The sequence below is a fragment of the Megalobrama amblycephala genome, linkage group LG10 (genome assembly GCF_018812025.1).
Source record: "Megalobrama amblycephala isolate DHTTF-2021 linkage group LG10, ASM1881202v1, whole genome shotgun sequence".
NCBI classification, from domain to species: Eukaryota; Metazoa; Chordata; class Actinopteri; order Cypriniformes; family Xenocyprididae; genus Megalobrama; species Megalobrama amblycephala.
The window spans coordinates 1,156,304-1,175,584 of NC_063053.1; the positions used below are offsets into that span (position 1 = coordinate 1,156,304).

The 19,281-nt window shown below is 35.9% G+C and overlaps 2 protein-coding genes across 2 annotated transcripts; one reads left to right on the plus strand and one right to left on the minus strand.

Annotated features, from left to right (window-relative positions):
* Positions 1 to 3,355: 3,355 nt before the first annotated feature.
* LOC125276425 (zinc transporter ZIP9) lies at positions 3,356 to 9,555 on the plus strand. The gene is made up of 7 exons (XM_048203872.1): positions 3,356 to 3,653; positions 4,106 to 4,211; positions 5,789 to 5,962; positions 6,185 to 6,253; positions 6,596 to 6,681; positions 8,426 to 8,560; positions 8,802 to 9,555. Exons 1-7 carry the CDS (start codon positions 3,558 to 3,560, stop codon positions 9,060 to 9,062), a joined length of 927 nt encoding a protein of 308 aa, XP_048059829.1. The 5' UTR covers positions 3,356 to 3,557; the 3' UTR covers positions 9,063 to 9,555.
* Positions 9,556 to 16,270: 6,715 nt separating this feature from the next.
* Positions 16,271 to 18,569, minus strand: LOC125277612 (coiled-coil domain-containing protein 177). Its single transcript, XM_048206097.1, has one exon. It carries the CDS (start codon positions 18,093 to 18,095, stop codon positions 16,404 to 16,406), a length of 1,692 nt encoding a protein of 563 aa, XP_048062054.1. The 5' UTR covers positions 18,096 to 18,569; the 3' UTR covers positions 16,271 to 16,403.
* Between the last annotated feature and the right edge of the window lie 712 nt (positions 18,570 to 19,281).

The window sequence follows — 19,281 nt, forward strand, 5'->3', positions numbered from 1 at the left end:
TCTCCACAAGCAATCGCAGTTTGAGTATAGTTCTGTGTAAATGCATAGATAAACAGCTTTGTCAGCAGATATTTCATCATCTAGAACGACAAAAACATTATTAATAATTCTGATATAACATACCAGTTGAGAAATGCAATAAAATACGATGTTTTGTTTGTTATATTCCAATATTTCAGAGATTATTTAGTTATTTAACAGAATTATTCTTCACTCTTTAGCCTATTAAACAGTTTATAAATCTACTAAAACTGTCGTTTAAAATGAAGTATTACATTTCTGCAAAGTTGATATGAGTCCTGTCTTTATTTTCTCCATTTGAAAACATTAGACATTCTACATTTATTTCGCTTATTGTTAACATTAGTGTTGCTGCTGATGCTTTTTATAAATAATATTATTTTGTAATATGAAGATTAAAATTAACATGAAAGACTACTAATTTTCAACAAACAAAAGAAACAGGCTTACGGGGCAGAATGCTGAAAGACTACAACCTAGTTCTGCTCAACTGGGAGTATTAAGCTACATTAAAATAGCAGTGCTATTTTTCAGGTGGTTTGGATTGTTTTATTGTTTTTAAATGGGTTAGAATTACTTTTATGTGCTTTATTTATTTTACCTGTTTTTTTTTTGTTTATTTTACCTCATCAAAGATTTTATTTTTTTAAAAAAACAGTTTAGTAACAGTGCACTTTTTTTATTTTTTGCACTTTCAGACCCTCTATTTATTGGTGCATAAGATTTGTTTTGTTTTCTATGCAAGGAGGGAGTGATTGTTATAAATAAAATGGTTTGTTCAGTTCAGTGGTGTTGTAATCATGTAAAAAACAGAAGTATAACAGTACATAAATATCGGTTCTGCGTATCGGTTATCGGGCACAAAAACACACAAATTATCAGTATCGGTTCTAAAAAATCAATATCGGTCGATCACTAGTCACTACCAAAACAGTCACGACTGAAATATGTCATCATAGTTTTGGTAGTGACAAAAGTGAACACATAATCATTTATTTGGGGGAAATAAACAAATTTTAGTACAGTTATGCAAATCATTAGTATTTTAATGTTTTAGTATGTGAGTTAAATTGTCATGTGATGTGGTCCCTACCAACACATTACTGTCACTACTGAAACTGTGCATCATGACCGAAACATGGGATGTTTTGTCAAAAATAAAGTATATTGAATGATCAACTAAGATGTTATTATAGTGTTTGATTCAATGTTTATTCAAACTAATGAATCCTTCACTTTGAAATCAGTTTGATAAACTTTATGACTTTACAAAGAAAGATTGGATTCAAAATACAACAAATCTCATAAATTACACTTGAAATATTGTTAAAATTGTATTTGTTATTGATTTACCTGTGAAAATGAAAAAAAAAAATAGCAAAAAATATATTAACAAGGTAGATGTAAACAAAATCTTAATAGGTAAATTATTTATTATCATGTTTCGGTAGTGACAAATTTGGGGAGAGGAAAAATATTCCAAAACTTTCTGAAAATACAATATGAGAATTACCTGCACAATTACTAGAAATGTGTACCTTGGATATGATATAAAATTTGTAGAAAAATACTTTTTTTTTCAAGACGTTTCCAAAACTGACTTTGAACCAATTCTGATAAAGGTCCATGTCCAAACATGGACTTCTTAGTTAAAACATAGCAATCAGTGTAGTTTAGATTACAGTGAACAGTATGATTATTTTACTGATACATCAGTATTGAGTATTTTTTTGCTTGTATAGAAATGAAAAGGTATGATTTTAAAGCAATGTTGCAATTTCTTTCCAAACAAATGTTTTTTTTTTAATTACTGAATCTTTTTGTTGTTGATGAACACTAATTACGTTACTTACTAAAATGTGATTGTCAATTAATTAAAAACAAACAATTTTACACTTATACAAGAAAAAGAATGCAAATATCCAATTTTTTAAGTTTTAATCATATTTTAAAACGTAATTTTCCTCCTATAAGGACTCATTTTATAGCAGCTTTCCACGAAACAGTACAATCTTTGACCTCTCTTGGTCTTATGGTGGAGTCTTGTGATGTGTCTCCAGAGAAAACAGGAACAGAGTCACAAGCTCTCACGTTCCTCTGACATCTGATTCACTAACGAATCTTTCACGAACCGATTCTTTTCAATGGTACAGTCGAATCATTCGACGGCATTTGGCATCGGCAAAATGTGTTTAAGTGTTTACCAGTAATTACGGGACAAAGAGATAGAGGTTAAATATTAGGTTGTATTTCTATATTTCTTTATTATAGGAATGAATTCGCCGTTCTGAATTCAAACGGTCGGTATGAATCTGATAACCATATTAACAAAGCTCTATAGTCGTATTATTTTAAAATTCTCATTACCTATAACGTTATAACCTCAATCTTCTTATGACAATTCTCTCACAGAATGTTTTAATTTATTAATTTATAATTTAATGTTTTATTTTAGAAGTTAAGAAATTAATTCGTCGTAGAGAACAACCATCTTACCTCAGACGCTCTATCTGCGCGCGCTATCAGTTCAAAAATTATGACGCGTTTTAACGGTCATCAGCATCGTAAATCCTGCAAAGTTTTTTATATTTTCATTTTTTTTTAAAAACGTATGTACATTTATAACAATATACTTGGTATTATATTACCTTTGCATCAAATTACAAAAAAAAAAAACCTAGTTAATGCTGCTGTGAGGGTAAAGTAGACATCTTTCTCTCTATTTTTTCCACCTTTGTAAGTTGTGAAAGGCTATTATGGAGTTTTTCTTTTGCAATTTGAGTTAATGGGAACACAATGTGTATATATATATATATATATATATATATATATATATATATATATATATATATATAAAATGTAGTCTCTCATTCACTGCAAGTTTACCCAACTATGACGACTTCCTCTTCTGAGAAAACCGGAAATGTGAAAAGAGTCCAATCCACAAAGTTTAAAAGGATAGTTCACCCAGAAATGAAAATTCAGTCATCATTTACTCACCCTCAAGTTGTTACAAACCTGTATGAGTTTCTTTCTTCTGCTGAACATAAAGGAAGATATTTTGAAGAAAGTTTGTAACCAGGCTCCTTTGGGGCACCATTGACTTCCATAGTAGGAAAAAAAATACTATGGAAGTCAATGGTGCCACAGAACTGTTCAGTTTCCCATATTCTTCAAAATATCTTCCTTTATGTTCAGCAGAAGAAATAAACTCATATAGATTTGTAACAACTTGAGGGTGAGTAAATGATGACTGAATTTTCATTTTTGAGTGAACTTCTGGGAGTTGACGAATCGGTTCACCGAAAAGAACCGATTCTCTTAAATGAATCGAACTGCATCGTGTAATTCAGTTCCCCAGACTCTAGGGGTGTAGTTTAGGGTTTCGTAAGGTTATGGAGGCTGTTGAGACGTGGAGAACTCCACTATGCCTTGTTCAAAGAGGATATTGTGTCTTCCTTTTGTGTTTTAGGGTGTTTATTTCATGTGATGCAGCCTGAATGTGCGTTAAGAAGGGCTGAAGAACAGAAGCAGTCATGGACGGAGCTTGGGGTGTTATTCTCATATCTCTGGCTATGTTTGTGGGATGTTTCGTGCTCGGGATAATCCCACTATTGATCAATTTATCAGAGGTAAGATGATGAATATTCATATTCAACAAGTGTTTATGTATGGGATCGGATAGTAAACTGTAACGTTAAATGCAAATAAAAACATACATGCATGCATTACAAATGAAGTTTATCTGTATTACTAAACCCTGTACTTTAACCTGTGGATTTGAGTTCAGTCACGTAGCTGTTTTTCTGCACGTGATATTTGGATCAAAAAATCGATGTACTGTTGCAAGCATTTAACTTTTATATAGCTAGAATAAGATGTGAAAGTACAAAAACTTACTAAAGGTTCATATACTATGGTATATACATGGTACTTCAAAGAATACCATGGTGCATGTCTAAAAACAGCAATATTGTCATATTTTAAATCACATAAGTGCATTACTATTAACAGTTAATGCAGTAAAACTGACATTGTAAAACGAGTTTAAAGTTATTTTAAGACATTTTCTCCACCCTTACAGCACAAACTGCAGTTGATTACTGTGCTGGGGGCGGGGCTTCTATGTGGCACTGCTCTGTCAATCATCATCCCCGAGGGGGTGGAGTTAGTGCAGGAGTCATGGAAAGGTGAGGCTAGCTATCTTCCTCTGTTTTATTCATTCACTTCCCTTTCAGGGAATGAATATGCACAGCCATGTGCACACTCTTTGTTTACTTTTATCCAAAGTCATTTAAAGGATTAGTTCACTTCGGAATTAAAATTTCCTGATGATTTACTCACCCCCATGTCATCCAAGATGTTCATGTCTTTCTTTCTTCAGTCGAAAGAAATTAAGGAAAACATTCCAGGATTTTTCTCTATATCACACATCCACATCTTTTTATCTATGCATTTACTGATTGAGCACTGTTCTATGTCCGAATTGTTTGCACTTTATTTTATACGTACTATCTTTTTATTCTTTTCCTATTTTTTTTATTTCATTTTTAATGCATTTTATATCTTTTATGTATAATCTTTTTTATTTTCTGACTTTTAATGCATTTTAAATCTTGCTGTCTGGTTGAAAGAGCTGGGAGAATTAGGAAGTAAGCATTTGTAATCCCTGGATGCAGCTCTGGATAGAGTTAGTCCAGGAAGATTTGTCTGTACCCTTTACTGTTTAAACGCACAGCTACCTGACAAATATAAACAGTTATCCCTCTGCGTGAGGAAGATCCATTTAGATCCGCTCTGATGGATAGATCCGTTTAGGTCCGCTCTGACGGACAACAAAAAACTCCCTGAAACTCTTCCATCCAGATAGCGGAATTCTCTGTTTTTACTGTTATTTCAATTTCTTATGTGTTCCATTATTATTATGTATTTGGTTCTTCTTTATGTAAAGCACTTTGTATTACCATTGTGTATGAAATGTGCTATACAAATAAAATTGCCTTGCCATATAGTGGACTTCACTGGGGTTCAACGGGTTGAAGGACCAAATGTCAGTTTCAGTGCAGCTTCAAAGAGCTCTACATGATCCCAGACGAGGAATAAGAGTCTTATCTAGAGAAACCATCAGACATTTTCTAAAAATAGATTAAAATTATATACTTTTTAACCACAAATGCTCATCTTGCACCGCTCTGTGATGCTCCACGCATTACGTAATCATGTTAGAAAGGTCACACGTGACGTAGGCGGAAGTACTTTAGGGCGAAAAACTCTCATTTTCTTCTCCAACTTCAAAATAATCCGACATTGTTGTTTTACCTTTTTTGTAAACGACGTTTGACATCTTTGTAAACGTCCACCTATGTCACGTGTGACCTTTCCAACATGATTACGTAATGCGTGGCACACTGAAAAATGAGCATTTGTACTTAAAAAGTGTTATTTTTTTTAGAAAATGTCCGATCGTTTCTCTAGATAAGACTCTTATTCCTCGTCTGGGATCATGTAGAGCTCTTTGAAGCTGCACTGAAACTGACATTTGAACCGTCAACCCGTTCAATCCCAGTGAAGTCCACTATATGGAGAAAAATACTGAAATGTTTTCCTTAATTTCTTTCGACTGAAGAAAGAAAGACATGAACATCTTGGATGACATGGGGGTGAGTAAATCATAAGGAAATTTTAATTCTGAACTAATCCTTTAAAAGGTAACCCCATATCGAGCAGACCATGAATAATTAATGTTTGTCTCCTCCTCCACATGTAGACTGGTATTGCTCAACTATGGGAGAGAATCAAAATATCTCCGAATCAAATTCAACACTTCATCTAGTCGCAAAAAAAGGTCTGCGTCCTCACTTCTTCATAGGAGTCTCTCTCGTCTTGGGCTTTACGCTCATGTTTGTGGTGGACCAGATTGCCAACTATTGCTCCATGCACGGTACCTCGATGCTTCTTCTCATTATAAACACAATTCTATACTTCTACGATCATAGTGTATGTTGCCTAGTATTGTTTTAATCATAAACAAAAGCATGCATCATGAATTGCATTTATTCCACTCGGCCGCACACAGACACAATGAAGTCTGCGGAAAAACAACCCGGTGTGAAACGCTGTCAACTGCTCTCTTGAGAACATTTCTGTTTGTCTTGTTTCCCAGAATCCCGAGTGCACATGTACAGTGGCAACAGCGTCACTGCCACCCTAGGTCTTCTTATTCACGCCGCAGGTAACTTCCCACATTACCCAGATAAAACAGATTACATTACAGTGACTCATGCCAGTAGTGCTTGTCCTGAGGATGATTATTCAAGTCTGTGAACAATGGGTTTTCATTTCTGCTTAATAATCTTCCGTCGTGTGTTTATCACAGCATCTGTCCTATATTAACATAAAAGGAACACAATCTGGGAACTAAAAACAGACAGAACTCATTGTATGGTTTGGTTTTTATGGCTAGTGTTGCATTTCTGTTTTCACTCAAAGTGAATAATGATGCCTCGGGTCATTTGATTGCTGTGTTTGTGAGGAACATATTTGCATGACGTTCACACTGCCTCTCTCTCTTCAGTTGATGGTGTCGCTCTGGGTGCAGCTGCCGCCTCGTCGCAGGTGTCCGTGCAGCTTGTCGTGTTTTTTGCTGTCATTTTGCACAAGGTCTTAGTCTTTTTTTACCTCAACTATCTATACTAACACTGCTGAGTCATTCTGTATAAAGATTAACGTGTAACACCAAGATCATGGCTTCGATTTCCGGCATGAACTGATAAAATCTATACATTGGATTTAATTAAAGTCACTTTGGATGAATGCATAAATTTCCCCCCAAGCATAAATGTAAATTTAAAAGTATTTTGTGTGCAAAACATTGAAGCTGTATATAATAGTCTTAAATATAATAGTATAAATTAGGGCTGTCAATTTAAGATGTTAACTGTGGCCATTAAAATTCAAGATATGAGGGCAAAAAATGCCCTAGTTTTGTTTTTTCTTGGATTTTTTATCATATGATATAGTCACATGAGCAAGAATGCTGTTTTTTCCCGAATATCTGCACAATTTTATGCAACAGTTCAATAAACAAGAAGTTAAAATTGTTATATTTTAGACACAATATCATCAATATTGTCTGTTTCTGCTCCATTTCGCCATTATATCAGTTCCAAATAAAGCCACAGCAACACACAGTGATTTTTCGTTACTAAATGAATCCGCGGTTTTGAACGAATCAACTGAGACATTGATTCATAAAAATGGCCACTTGCTTCGTTCCTGAAAGAATCGGCCGTGTAAATGAATCGTATGAATGAATGACTCAATCATGGCTTGCTGATTTTATTTTGGTTTATGTTTTAGTCATTTTTAGAGTATTATTTCATTTTTCATTCATATTCATACTATTTGTAATGTCTAGTTGATGCTTTACTTGTCTAAAACAATAATGACTTTAAATGATCTTTTGCGGGGTAATTATGGAATCTTGTTTCCGCCATGAAATAAAAAATAAAGGTAATTGCGTCTTTTTATCTTACAATTCTGACTTCTTTTTTCAGAATTGCGAGTTATAAAGTCAGAATTGAGAGATATAAAGTCAGAATTGCGTGTTATAAAGTCGGAATTGTGACATATAAAGTCAGAATTGTGAGATATAAAGTCAGAATTGCGAGATATAAAGTCGGAATTGCGAGATATAAAGTCGGAATTGCGAGTTATATGGTAGGAATTGTGTGATAAAGTCAGAATTGCGTGATATAAAGTCAGAATTGCGTGATATAAAGTCGGAATTGCGTGATATAAAGTCAGAATTGCGAGATATAAAATCAGAATTGCGAGATATAAAGTCGGAATTGCGAGATATAAAGTCGGAATTGCGAGATATAAAGTCGGAATTGCGAGATATAAAGTCGGAATTGCGAGATATAAAATCAGAATTGCGAGATATAAAGTCAGAATTGCGAGATATAAAGTCGGAATTGCGAGATATAAAGTCGGAATTGCGAGATATAAAGTCAGAATTGCGTGATATAAAGTCAGAATTGCGTGATATAAAGTCGGAATTGCGAGATATAAAGTCGGAATTGCATGATATAAAGTCGGAATTGCGAGATATAAAGTCGGAATTGCAAGATAAATTGCGTGAGGGAAACAAGCTTCCATAGGTATTTTCTTAGCCAAAAATGATGTGCAATTCATTTGGAATTAATTTTATTACTTAATCAGCACATTGTGTAGTTAATTCGATTTTAAAAAATGTAATCGCTTGACAGCTCTAATAATAATATAATTTAATGGGGGGCAATCATTGTCTACTGCCATGCATTTGTTGCCACATGCAGTACAATAACAGTCAGTGTACAATTTATCTTGCTTTATTTATCTTGCTCTCTCTCTCTCTCTTTAGGCTCCAGCCGCGTTTGGTCTCGTGTCTTTCCTCATGCACGCAGGTCTGGAGAGGAAGACTATTCAGAAGCATTTACTGGCATTCTCTGCTGCTGCGCCACTGATGGCCATCAGCACTTACTTCATCCTGAGTGCGGTGAGAGACCCTGTTCTCTTCATTCATCCTCTGAAACTGAGTTCCAATAGAATAGTTTGCAAAGCAACAAATATACAGTGTTATTTTAGTATTATTTATATACTATTATAGTATTAATAGGGCATCAAAATCCAGAAGACTAATTCGACACTGGTTCCTTCGAGATTTCATTTAATTCTTCTGTTGTTATTTTGCACTGATCTAAAAATAAGTAATTAAAAATATTTTTAATCTTTTGCAGTCTAATAGCTCTTCTCAGAGCCGCCTGAGCGCTACAGGCATTGGCATGCTGTTCTCAGCTGGGACGTTCTTGTATGTGGCCACAGTTCATGTTCTGCCTGAAATCAACAGCAGAGGGCAGCAGCGCTCCACTCACCTACACCATCATACAGGAACTAGATCCTACCAGCAGCAGGACGGTCTGGGCATCACAGAGAGCCTCACGCTCATCCTGGGGGCGGGACTTCCTGTGCTGTTGGCCCTAGGACTGCCAGATGACTGATTTGTAGAAACAATCCAACAACCGAACATGACCTGTGACACGAGTAATGATTCATTCTTAAATGTTTATATTTTTATACAGATTTGAGAGTTGTTAAATTGAACTTTTAGGCAGTTTCAACTCTTAATTTGTTTTCTTTGCCGAGAAACAAAATACAAGCCTGTGGTATGTTTATGTGCAGTTAAGGTCCGATATCAAATCAAAGACAAAAAAGATGTATATTTATGTTCTTATATCTAGAAGCAATTTTTATTTTGTCTCGGAGATTAAGTCATTTTCTCACTGCCATAAAGCTGCAATACTTAAGTGCAATACAGGGCTCTTTTTCCAAAGAGATTAACAATATTATTGCTTATTTTTTGAAGTTTTGTATTAAACAAAGAATGCCTTGTATTAGTATAAACCAATGTTTATTTTCATAATTACTCTGCAGATGGCAGGACAGTCTCTCTGGTACATGACAGTCTATTAAAAGCTGCTGTTTTGTGTGCAATTTTGTGTTTTGCAAATCACTTGTATGGACGTGGATCAACATTCCTGTCTAAAACAAAGAAAGTTATCCCCAAAATCAGGGAAGTGACAGGTGAATAACACTGATGTACAAGCACCTAAGCCTAAACTTGACATGTAAACTTGTTCCTCAATTCTGATTGGTTGATTGGAATGTTGTTCCAGGATCAACAGAGATGAACTTGGTGAAAGATCTGCTGGTGATAAATGGCTATTGATACAGCAATAGATGTGCAACTGAACATTGTCAGGCTCTATATACACTGATTAGGCATAACATTATGACACCTTCAAAGTTAATCCACATGGAAGGCAGGACCCAAGGTTTCCCAGCAGAAAAACCTGCAATTTATCTATCTTAAACTTGCAATTTGAGTTTAGTCAGTCATGCATGACAAATGATCTTTTTAGGAACTTGACACAAGAATGCCCTGACTGAAGCAATAAGCACAACGTGAAGGACTCAAATAAAAAAAAAAAAATGTGAGAAATATTGGGAAAAATTCAAAAACTTTATTGGTTAATAAAGCATTCAGAAATTCCATTATTTGTTCAAGTAAAAGTAAATAAATAAATAAATTCTATAAAATAAATAGTTGGCCTGTCGTTGGTGCAGTCTAAAAGCTTATCAATTGTCTTTGGCTTGATAAATACATTTATCAGCACTGGAAACGCCTCATTCATATGAAAAACTTGTTCTTCATTGTCTAACACTTTTACATTTCAAATGTGCCTATGAAGTAGTTTTTGTATTCCTAGTCTATTTGGCTGCATTCAAGTCCCCCTGCAGTTAATAATTTATCCCTTCAAACACATCTTTGATCACCAAAATGACATATTTAAATATTTTCCAGTGAAAAACACTTCTTCATGCCTTAAAATAGCTTGAACGTAACCTTACTTCATTTATTATACGCGGATCTGTGAATATGCTAATTAGTCTGTTTCTGCTCCATTTTGCAATTATATCAAAATAGTTCCAAATAAAGCCACAGCAACACACAGTGATTTTTTGTTACTAAATGAATCCGTGGTTTTGAACGAATCAACTGAGACATTGATTCATAAAAATGGCCACTTGCTTCGTCCCTGAAAGAATCGGCCGTGTGAATGAATCGTATGAATGAATGACTCAATCGTGACTTGCTGGTTTTATTTTGGTTTATGTTTTAGTCATTTCATTTTTCATTCATATTCATACTATTTGTAATGTATATTTGATGCTTTACTTATCCAAAACAATAATGACTTTAAATGATCTTTTGCGGGGTAATTATGGAATCTTGTTTCCGCTGTGATATAAAAAATAAAGGTAATTGCGTCTTTTCATCTTACAATTCTGACTTCTTTTTTCAGAATTGCGTGATATAAAGTCAGAATTGAGTGATGTAAAGTCAGAATTGCATGATATAAAGTCAGAATTGCGAGTTATAAAGTCAGAATTGCGAGATATAAAGTCAGAATTGCATGATATAAAGTCAGAATTGCGAGTTATAAAGTCAGAATTGCGAGTTATAAAGTCAGAATTGCGTGATATAAAGTCAGAATTGCGTGATATAAAGTCAGAATTGCGAGTTATAAAGTCAGAATTGCGAGATATAAAGTCAGAATTGCATGATATAAAGTCAGAATTGCGAGTTATAAAGTCAGAATTGCGAGTTATAAAGTCAGAATTGCGTGATATAAAGTCAGAATTGCATGATATAAAGTCAGAATTGCGAGTTATAAAGTCAGAATTGCGAGATATAAAGTCAGAATTGCATGATATAAAGTCAGAATTGCGAGTTATAAAGTCAGAATTGCGAGTTATAAAGTCAGAATTGCGTGATATAAAGTCAGAATTGCGTGATATAAAGTCAGAATTGCGAGTTATAAAGTCAGAATTGCGTGATATAAAGTCAGAATTGCGAGTTATAAAGTCAGAATTGCGTGATATAAAGTCAGAATTGCGAGTTATAAAGTCAGAATTGCGTGATATAAAGTCAGAATTGCGTGATATAAAGTCGGAATTGCGAGTTATAAAGTCAGAATTGCGAGTTATAAAGTCAGAATTGCGAGTTATAAAGTCAGAATTGCGTGATATAAAGTCAGAATTGCGAGTTATAAAGTCAGAATTGCGTGATATAAAGTCAGAATTGGGAGGTATAAAGTCAGAATTGCGAGTTATAAAGTCAGAATTGCGTGATATAAAGTCAGAATTGCGTGATATAAAGGGGTTTTTTCCCTCCTAGGACTTTTTTTCCCACGCTGGGTTTTCTCCTAGGGGGTTTTTTCCACCCCTGGGAGTCAGCCGACATTGGCTTAATGTAGCACCATCTTGTATATGTTACATATTACCACGCTTGTTTGTACAGCTTATTTTTAACCACTTCCCTTTTTTTTCTGTGCTTCTAATATGTAAAGCTGCTTTGAAACAATTACCAATTGTAAAAGCGCTATATAAATAAATTTGACTTGACTTGACTTGATATAAAGTCGGAATTGCGAGTTATAAAGTCAGAATTGCGTGATATAAAGTCAGAATTGCGAGTTATAAAGTCAGAATTGTGTGATATAAAGTCAGAATTGCGAGTTATAAAGTCAGAATTGAGTGATGTAAAGTCAGAATTGCAAGTTATAAAGTCAGAATTGCGTGATATAAAGTCAGAATTGCGTGATATAAAGTCAGAATTGCAAGTTATAAAGTCAGAATTGCGAGTTATAAAGTCAGAATTGAGTGATGTAAAGTCAGAATTGCAAGTTATAAAGTCAGAATTGCGTGATATAAAGTCAGAATTGCATGATATAAAGTCAGAATTGCGTGATATAAAGTCAGAATTGCGAGTTATAAAGTCAGAATTGAGTGATGTAAAGTCAGAATTGCAAGTTATAAAGTCAGAATTGCGTGATATAAAGTCAGAATTGCGTGATATAAAGTCAGAATTGCGTGATATAAAGTCAGAATTGCGAGTTATAAAGTCAGAATTGCGTGATATAAAGTCAGAATTGCGTGATATAAAGTCAGAATTGCGTGATATAAAGTCAGAATTGCGAGTTATAAAGTCAGAATTGAGTGATGTAAAGTCAGAATTGCAAGTTATAAAGTCAGAATTGAGTGATATAAAGTCAGAATTGCGTGATATAAAGTCAGAATTGCGAGTTATAAAGTCAGAATTGAGTGATGTAAAGTCAGAATTGCAAGTTATAAAGTCAGAATTGCGTGATATAAAGTCAGAATTGCGTGATATAAAGTCAGAATTGCGTGATATAAAGTCAGAATTGCGAGTTATAAAGTCAGAATTGCATGATATAAAGTCAGAATTGCGTGATATAAAGTCAGAATTGCGTGATATAAAGTCAGAATTGCGAGATATAAAGTCAGAATTGAGTGATGTAAAGTCAGAATTGCAAGTTATAAAGTCAGAATTGCGTGATATAAAGTCAGAATTGCGTGATATAAAGTCAGAATTGCGAGTTATAAAGTCAGAATTGAGTGATGTAAAGTCAGAATTGCAAGTTATAAAGTCAGAATTGCGAGATATAAAGTCAGAATTGCATGATATAAAGTCAGAATTGCGAGTTATAAAGTCAGAATTGCGAATTATAAAGTCAGAATTGCATGATATAAAGTCAGAATTGCGAGTTATAAAGTCAGAATTGCGAGATATAAAGTCAGAATTGCATGATATAAAGTCAGAATTGCGAGTTATAAAGTCAGAATTGCATGATATAAAGTCAGAATTGCGAGTTATAAAGTCAGAATTGCGAGATATAAAGTCAGAATTGCATGATATAAAGTCAGAATTGCGAGTTATAAAGTCAGAATTGCGAGTTATAAAGTCAGAATTGCGTGATATAAAGTCAGAATTGCGAGTTATAAAGTCAGAATTGCGTGATATAAAGTCAGAATTGCGAGTTATAAAGTCAGAATTGGGAGGTATAAAGTCAGAATTGCGAGTTATAAAGTCAGAATTGCGTGATATAAAGTCAGAATTGCGAGTTATAAAGTCAGAATTGCGTGATATAAAGTCGGAATTGCGAGTTATAAAGTCAGAATTGCGAGTTATAAAGTCAGAATTGCGAGTTATAAAGTCAGAATTGTGTGATATAAAGTCAGAATTGCGAGTTATAAAGTCAGAATTGAGTGATGTAAAGTCAGAATTGCAAGTTATAAAGTCAGAATTGCGTGATATAAAGTCAGAATTGCGTGATATAAAGTCAGAATTGCAAGTTATAAAGTCAGAATTGCGAGTTATAAAGTCAGAATTGAGTGATGTAAAGTCAGAATTGCAAGTTATAAAGTCAGAATTGCGTGATATAAAGTCAGAATTGCATGATATAAAGTCAGAATTGCGTGATATAAAGTCAGAATTGCGAGTTATAAAGTCAGAATTGAGTGATGTAAAGTCAGAATTGCAAGTTATAAAGTCAGAATTGCGTGATATAAAGTCAGAATTGCGAGTTATAAAGTCAGAATTGCGTGATATAAAGTCAGAATTGCGTGATATAAAGTCAGAATTGCGTGATATAAAGTCAGAATTGCGAGTTATAAAGTCAGAATTGAGTGATGTAAAGTCAGAATTGCAAGTTATAAAGTCAGAATTGAGTGATATAAAGTCAGAATTGCGTGATATAAAGTCAGAATTGCGAGTTATAAAGTCAGAATTGAGTGATGTAAAGTCAGAATTGCAAGTTATAAAGTCAGAATTGCGTGATATAAAGTCAGAATTGCGTGATATAAAGTCAGAATTGCGTGATATAAAGTCAGAATTGCGAGTTATAAAGTCAGAATTGCATGATATAAAGTCAGAATTGCGTGATATAAAGTCAGAATTGCGTGATATAAAGTCAGAATTGCGAGTTATAAAGTCAGAATTGAGTGATGTAAAGTCAGAATTGCAAGTTATAAAGTCAGAATTGCGTGATATAAAGTCAGAATTGCGTGATATAAAGTCAGAATTGCGTGATATAAAGTCAGAATTGCGAGTTATAAAGTCAGAATTGAGTGATGTAAAGTCAGAATTGCAAGTTATAAAGTCAGAATTGCATGATATAAAGTCAGAATTGCGAGTTATAAAGTCAGAATTGCGAGTTATAAAGTCAGAATTGCATGATATAAAGTCAGAATTGCGAGTTATAAAGTCAGAATTGCGAGATATAAAGTCAGAATTGCATGATATAAAGTCAGAATTGCGAGTTATAAAGTCAGAATTGCATGATATAAAGTCAGAATTGCGAGTTATAAAGTCAGAATTGCGAGATATAAAGTCAGAATTGCATGATATAAAGTCAGAATTGCGAGTTATAAAGTCAGAATTGCGAGTTATAAAGTCAGAATTGCGTGATATAAAGTCAGAATTGCGTGATATAAAGTCAGAATTGCGAGTTATAAAGTCAGAATTGCGTGATATAAAGTCAGAATTGCGAGTTATAAAGTCAGAATTGGGAGGTATAAAGTCAGAATTGCGAGTTATAAAGTCAGAATTGCGTGATATAAAGTCAGAATTGCGAGTTATAAAGTCAGAATTGCGTGATATAAAGTCGGAATTGCGAGTTATAAAGTCGGAATTGCGAGTTATAAAGTCAGAATTGCGAGTTATAAAGTCAGAATTGCGTGATATAAAGTCAGAATTGCGAGTTATAAAGTCAGAATTGCGTGATATAAAGTCGGAATTGCGAGTTATAAAGTCGGAATTGCGAGTTATAAAGTCAGAATTGCGAGTTATAAAGTCAGAATTGCGTGATATAAAGTCAGAATTGCGAGTTATAAAGTCAGAATTGCGTGATATAAAGTCAGAATTGGGAGGTATAAAGTCAGAATTGCGAGTTATAAAGTCAGAATTGCGTGATATAAAGTCAGAATTGCGTGATATAAAGTCGGAATTGCGAGTTATAAAGTCAGAATTGCGAGTTATAAAGTCAGAATTGCGTGATATAAAGTCAGAATTGCGAGTTATAAAGTCAGAATTGCGTGATATAAAGTCAGAATTGCGTGATATAAAGTCGGAATTGCGAGTTATAAAGTCAGAATTGCGAGTTATAAAGTCAGAATTGTGTGATATAAAGTCAGAATTGCGAGTTATAAAGTCAGAATTGCAAGTTATAAAGTCAGAATTGCGTGATATAAAGTCAGAATTGCGTGATATAAAGTCAGAATTGCAAGTTATAAAGTCAGAATTGAGTGATGTAAAGTCAGAATTGCGAGTTATAAAGTCAGAATTGTGTGATATAAAGTCAGAATTGCATGATATAAAGTCGGAATTCTGAGATGTTTCAATATTTTGCTATGTTTTTTCCGGTGAAAAACAATTCATGCCTTAAAATAGCTTGAACATAACTCTACACCCTTGCTTCATTTATTATACATGGATCGATGAATATGCTAATTAGCCCCGCCTCCACTCACTCACTCACACAAGCTCAGAGATTCGCTCAACTTGCTGAGGTAAACACTGCACAATGCTATCGCTTTTTACAACGTCGAACACATGACTGTAATTAATATAATTAGCATTTTGCTTGACTACATTATCAAACAGCTAATAATGTGTTGCTAATGTTACAAAACTCCCTTGCTTCAGATCGGTCATAGTTAATGATATGCTAAAGCCCGCCCGCACATTGACGTGATTGGTTACGAGGTAGCTTGTGATGTAAGAAACACCAGCGATTTCAAACCGCGCTTTTAGGTCACTGCATTTTTAAAGAGAAAATACTCAGCAATGGTGTTGACTTATGGTTCGTCTTAAAGCATATTAAAACACCACATAGACATATAAACAGCTTGATTTTCACCACAGGGGGACTTTAATACTATTATAATTAGATTCTCTTCAGTAGGACCAGCACTATTCACAGTTTCAGGCGGCCCAGATGAGCGGTCACCTCGGCTTCTCGTGCCATCTGGTCAAAGGTGCTTCGGGTCGTCTGCTCCCTCACCCTCTCCCGCATGTAGCAGGAGGCGTGAGCCACTTTCCGGCTCCTCTCCTGGGCCTCGGTCCTCTCTCTCTGCAGCTTCTCCATGCGGCGCTCCTTTTCCGTCACGGCGTTGCATCTTTGCTCCCACTGCGCTTTCTCCTCCTCCACGACTCGGTCTTGTAGTCTGCGATGATTCATTTCCTTTTCCTGGTTTTCCCGTCTGACGCTTTGAGCTCTGCGGCGACACTGCTCCTGCGCCTGCAGCACCGCGCGTTCCATCCGCAGCTGGCAACGTCGCACAAGCATTTGCTTCTGCTCCAGCCAATCCCTTTTCTCCATCCCCGCGCGCTCCTGCGCCATCCGCATCTGCTCCTCCTCCTTCGCCGCGCGTAATCGCATTTCCTGCAGCCGCGCTTCTACAATCACTCCGTGGTTCTCCGCGGAGCGTTGCAGCTTCCGCTCTACTACTTTTCTCTTCAGCTCCTCCTCCGTACGTTCCTGCTCCTCGACCTCCTTTTTTAGAAGGAGGTGCCTGAGTAGCTCCCTCTGGTTCTCTAGCATGATTCTCCTCCTTTCTCTACTTTCCTGCATTCGCTTGCTCCTCATCGCATGCTGCTCTTTTTCACGCGCCTCCTGCAGCTCCTTCTCTCGCTGCGCCTCCTCAATGCGCTCCTTCTCCTGCAGGAGCCGCTCCTGGTAGCGTTTGCGTTCTTTCGCTTCCCTGCTCGCCGCGTTATGCTCGAACCTGCGTCGCATTCGCTGCTCCTCGGCGAGTCTCCTCCAGCGCTCCTCCTGCTGAAGCGTCTCCCGCTTGCGCCGCTCCGCAAGGATGGCCTCCTCTACCTCTCGCTGCCTCCTCCGCTCCTCCAAGCCCTCCTGCCAGTGACGAATTTGTCGCAGAAGCTCTTTTCGCCGCTTTTGCTCCAAGTCGGCTCGCCGCGCCTCCTCGCGCCTCTGCTCCTCTTCGCGATTTTGCTCCTCGAACATGCTCTGCCGTAAACGAATCTGCTCCTCTTCATGCTTGGCTAGCATCAACCCGGCAATCTTTTGATCTTTTTCCGGGATGGCGATTCTTAGTTTGCGACTGATCTCCTCCGAGAGGCTTTTTAGCCGGCGTTCCGTCGCGGGAGAATGTCGGAGCTCAGCCAGACTGAAACTACAAGGGAACTTTGAGGTCGGAAACCTGTCTGAGATCGTAATCGCGGACTTTGAGTGAACTCGGTCGTCGGTGAACCGTGAATCACTGGGACATTTGGCTTTGGAATCTGTGATTGTTTGCTCTGGGACGGTTTCCAGGGCTGTGAACGGTTTTACAGATGACTTTCTATTCCAGCCCTCTTGTATGATCCGCTCTCTCTCCTCTCGACACAAGCGCAGTCGTTCTCTTCGTCCTTTCTCGTACTCCTCATATAATACGGTCACTTCCTCCAAAGAGGACTCTTGGTTTTCATCGATAAAGTCTGTGAGGGATCTGAACAGCAGATCAACAGGTTTCACTCCCAGTCTTGCACAGGATTCAAGTGACCGTGGACTTGTCAGAACATATCTGCTATCTTTAGCTTCAGGAAAGTTTAAATTATTTAAATCCAAATGCAGGATCGGTGAAATTGATCTAATATGCTCCATTTATTAATACACTGAGTGCATTTGGTCGAGTTTACTAATCCTTCATAACTAGCTGGTGTTATAAACGGTTTCCAGACATAAATATAAGGTGTTTTAATACATTTTACGTCTACGTTTTTGATTTTTAGCTTGTATGAATGTTTTGTAATACTTATTCGCGCCTGAAACTGCTCTTCAAAACCTCGGACGCTTCTCTGATCACCATGGCAGCACACACGTCACAGCAAAGAGTATAGAAAACCAAGAGGCGACACTCTGATACTTTTTGGGTAACAGCCACTAGATGGCGCTCCGGTAGCGCGGCCGCCATTACGGGGTGAAAATACTAACTGGACCATTGAATCCTTCAAATCAGCGAATTTCACGGCCAAATCAGAAGCTCAATAGAACATTTTTCAAATGAAATCATCAGTAAATTGTATAATCCTAAATGTTGTATTGTGTTATATATGTTTTATTTTACCAGTTGTGGAATCCAACCATTCATCCATCTGAGGTAACGTAGTTAGCCTACTTTATTGAGTATTTCCATTTTATGCAACTTTACATATTTATTAATAGTAAATTAATAATTAATAAATTTAAGATCATCATGTTTGCAGCGAACAATATATTTCAGACCTAGTGGAGTAATAATAATAATATCTAGGTCTGAATTGATATATATTGTACGTTTTAATGGATCACACTACAAACATAATGATCTTATAATACATGATGCATTGCTGTGTCCGTTATCCCATAATTCACACTTTTAGACACTTTTGTTTTAACGGACATTAGACAACACTGCAAAATCAAGCTGTTATATTCATATAATTTATTGTCCAACATTCCCATTTTTTTCTGATACATGTCCTTAATTTAATTTGTTAATAATTCAGTGTTTATAAGCCTTTTAAAGAATTTTAACCCAAACTGACTGGGATTCTAAAGAGCAAAGGTTTGTGAAAAAAGTGGAAGACTTAAACACAAAGTGTGTAAAATAAAGTGTAAAAAGGATTTGATGATCACTAGTGATAGTATTTTATTCTGTGTTGTCATCATTCAGGTTGGATTTCAGCTTTAATGTACTTTTTTTTTTTAACAAAGCAGCTGATATTATAGAAACTATAGAGACTCGCTTTCACCCCAAAATGGCGGAAACGCAGGGCTGCTGCTGGGCGCCGGTGCTGCAATGGAGCGT